A 2,102-nucleotide genomic window follows, 5' to 3' on the forward strand; every position below is an offset into this window, starting at 1 on the left:
TTCCTAATCTTGAGAGAGCGCTAGATTCCAGTCTAGGGCTTCTCCTGGTCTACAATGATAATCCCTATACATTCTGGCTAACTTGGAGGCTGCACTGTTGGGAAACCTCACAAACATAGACTGCCTCATAGGAGCACTGTCAAAAGCAGCCTCAGAGCAGGCCTGCCCGCCCACCCACCCCCATTCCAGGAAGGTGCTGCTCCCAGCATGGAAAGGACCGTCAGTTCCGTTTCCATTCCAGGAGATTTCACATTCCTCTTGACTCCATCTCTGGGATTGAAGAAACAAAATAACTTATTAATTCTCCAAGCAGAATGTTGGCCCTACATGACAGGAACTCTCCTAGACACATCTGAGTTTGGGGTTATTTTTAGCTCAGAGTCAGGATTTGGGATAGGAGGCCACCTGGTAACTCCAGATGATAAGCTGTTTAGAGATTTGTGCATGTGTTGTGGTTTCTGTGCTTCACATATGCTCCTGCAGGCTGGAAGTTGGATGGAAAAGGATTAAGAACTCTTGAATTGGAAGGATTAGATGTAGGGGAACTATCGATCTGTCAGTTTTTCAACAAAACAAAACCTTTTCATTTGTCATTCTGCCCTTTGAAGCAACTCTATTTTTATGGCTCAAGTTCTGTCTTCCCTGAGTTCTATTACCTGTCTCAATGACCACACCATCCTCCCTGTTGCTTACCAAGGGCTTCCTAGCCTACCAAGGATCTTTTTGGCTTCCCTTGTTCACCCCTAACCCTTTAAGTAGAGTCCAAAGTGCTCTAAGTTACAAAAATGTCACTGCTGAGAAGAATCAGGTCTTAAGGACTAGGGTCTCATAGGAATGTAAATAGCTTTACCTGCTTATTCATGAAGCAGTAGATGATGGGATTGTAGACACAAGCGCTTTTGGAGAAGAAGGCAGGAATGGTGACAAGCCTTAAGTCCAGCCCGTGGTTACGGTTGTTGACCATATACATGGCCAGGGCAGCATAGGGCACATAACAGAGACAAAAGGATCCCACCATCACCACCACCATGCGGCTCACCTCCCTCTCAGCCTTCTGGGTTGAAGCTGACTCCTGCTGCTGGGCTGCAACCTGGGCAGAGCACAGAGAAAACATCACATCCTCCTCCTGGCCCCCAACTCAAATCCCTGGATGCTTTTCTACTAAGGGGCATCTGCTCCAATTGCCTCTCTTCTGCCCCAGTTTCTGGTCTAGTCCCTCTGGCTCTCCTGCGAGGAAGGCAGGATAGAGGTGGCTCTCTGGCCTGTGACATTGGAAGGGACCATATGCATCTCTTGACAACCATATTTGAGCAGGAGTGACCACCTTATCATTCATTCCATTTCATCATTTCTGCCCCCACTTCCTTCATTGCTTTTAGATGATCCCCTCTACCTGGCTGTGGCATTTCCAGCTGTCTTATGTTCTAGGACACACACTCTTCCCTTTCACCTAGAGCCCCCTGACCTCTACCCCCGATCCTCACAAAAACTACTCACAGCTCTGAGGGCCCCCAGCAGCTGAGAATAGGAGAAGCAGATGAGGGACAGAGGCACAATGAAGCAGAAGATGAAGAGGAACCAGGTATAGTACTCGCTGCGATATTTGGTGCCCACGGTGTACCAGTCGGGGCCACAGGAGCACTGCAGGCCCTCGGGGATGAACCTGTAAGGGACGAAGCACTCGCCCACTGGACAAGCACCTGCTCACTGAGGGGCTCACCACAAGGATTAGTGGAGTGGGAGATGAGATTCCTGGACTGTGTTTGCCACTTAGAACCCAGAGGATGCCCAATGACTGTGGGCAGGGAGGGTTTTTTGTCCACCAGAAGGTATAGCAATTCCAAGTACAGAGTAAACTTTAGCACTTGTCTCCCATAGCCCTTTCCCTCATCTACTCCATCAGGTATTTAAAAAGTAGAGGTCAAAGCCTCAAAGGTCATACTCAGCTCCTTATACCCACACCAACCTAAGCTCCTAGCTAAGTCAGCATCACGGCCCTCTGCTCTCACCGGCTCCAGCCAAAGAAGGGTGGGATGGAGACTCCAATACCAATAGTCCAGGTGGCCAGGACCACCATCAGTGCGTGCTTGGAGCTGAAGCGG

General features: G+C 49.3%; 1 protein-coding gene across 1 annotated transcript in view; it reads right to left on the reverse strand.

The window, feature by feature from the left end:
- The window catches only part of OPN1SW (opsin 1, short wave sensitive), a 7,033-nt gene that overhangs the window by 4,223 nt on the left and 708 nt on the right, over positions 1–2,102 (reverse strand). The window contains exons 2-4 of the mRNA XM_011357263.2: positions 2,010–2,100; positions 1,498–1,663; positions 851–1,090 (exon numbers count right to left, since the gene is read on the reverse strand). Of these exons, the coding sequence (XP_011355565.1) occupies positions 851–1,090; positions 1,498–1,663; positions 2,010–2,100 (497 nt within the window). The remainder of the gene's footprint in view (positions 1–850; positions 1,091–1,497; positions 1,664–2,009; positions 2,101–2,102) is intronic.

Source organism: Pteropus vampyrus, unplaced genomic scaffold, assembly GCF_000151845.1.
Source record: "Pteropus vampyrus isolate Shadow unplaced genomic scaffold, Pvam_2.0 Scaffold33, whole genome shotgun sequence".
Lineage (NCBI taxonomy): Eukaryota > Metazoa > Chordata > Mammalia > Chiroptera > Pteropodidae > Pteropus > Pteropus vampyrus.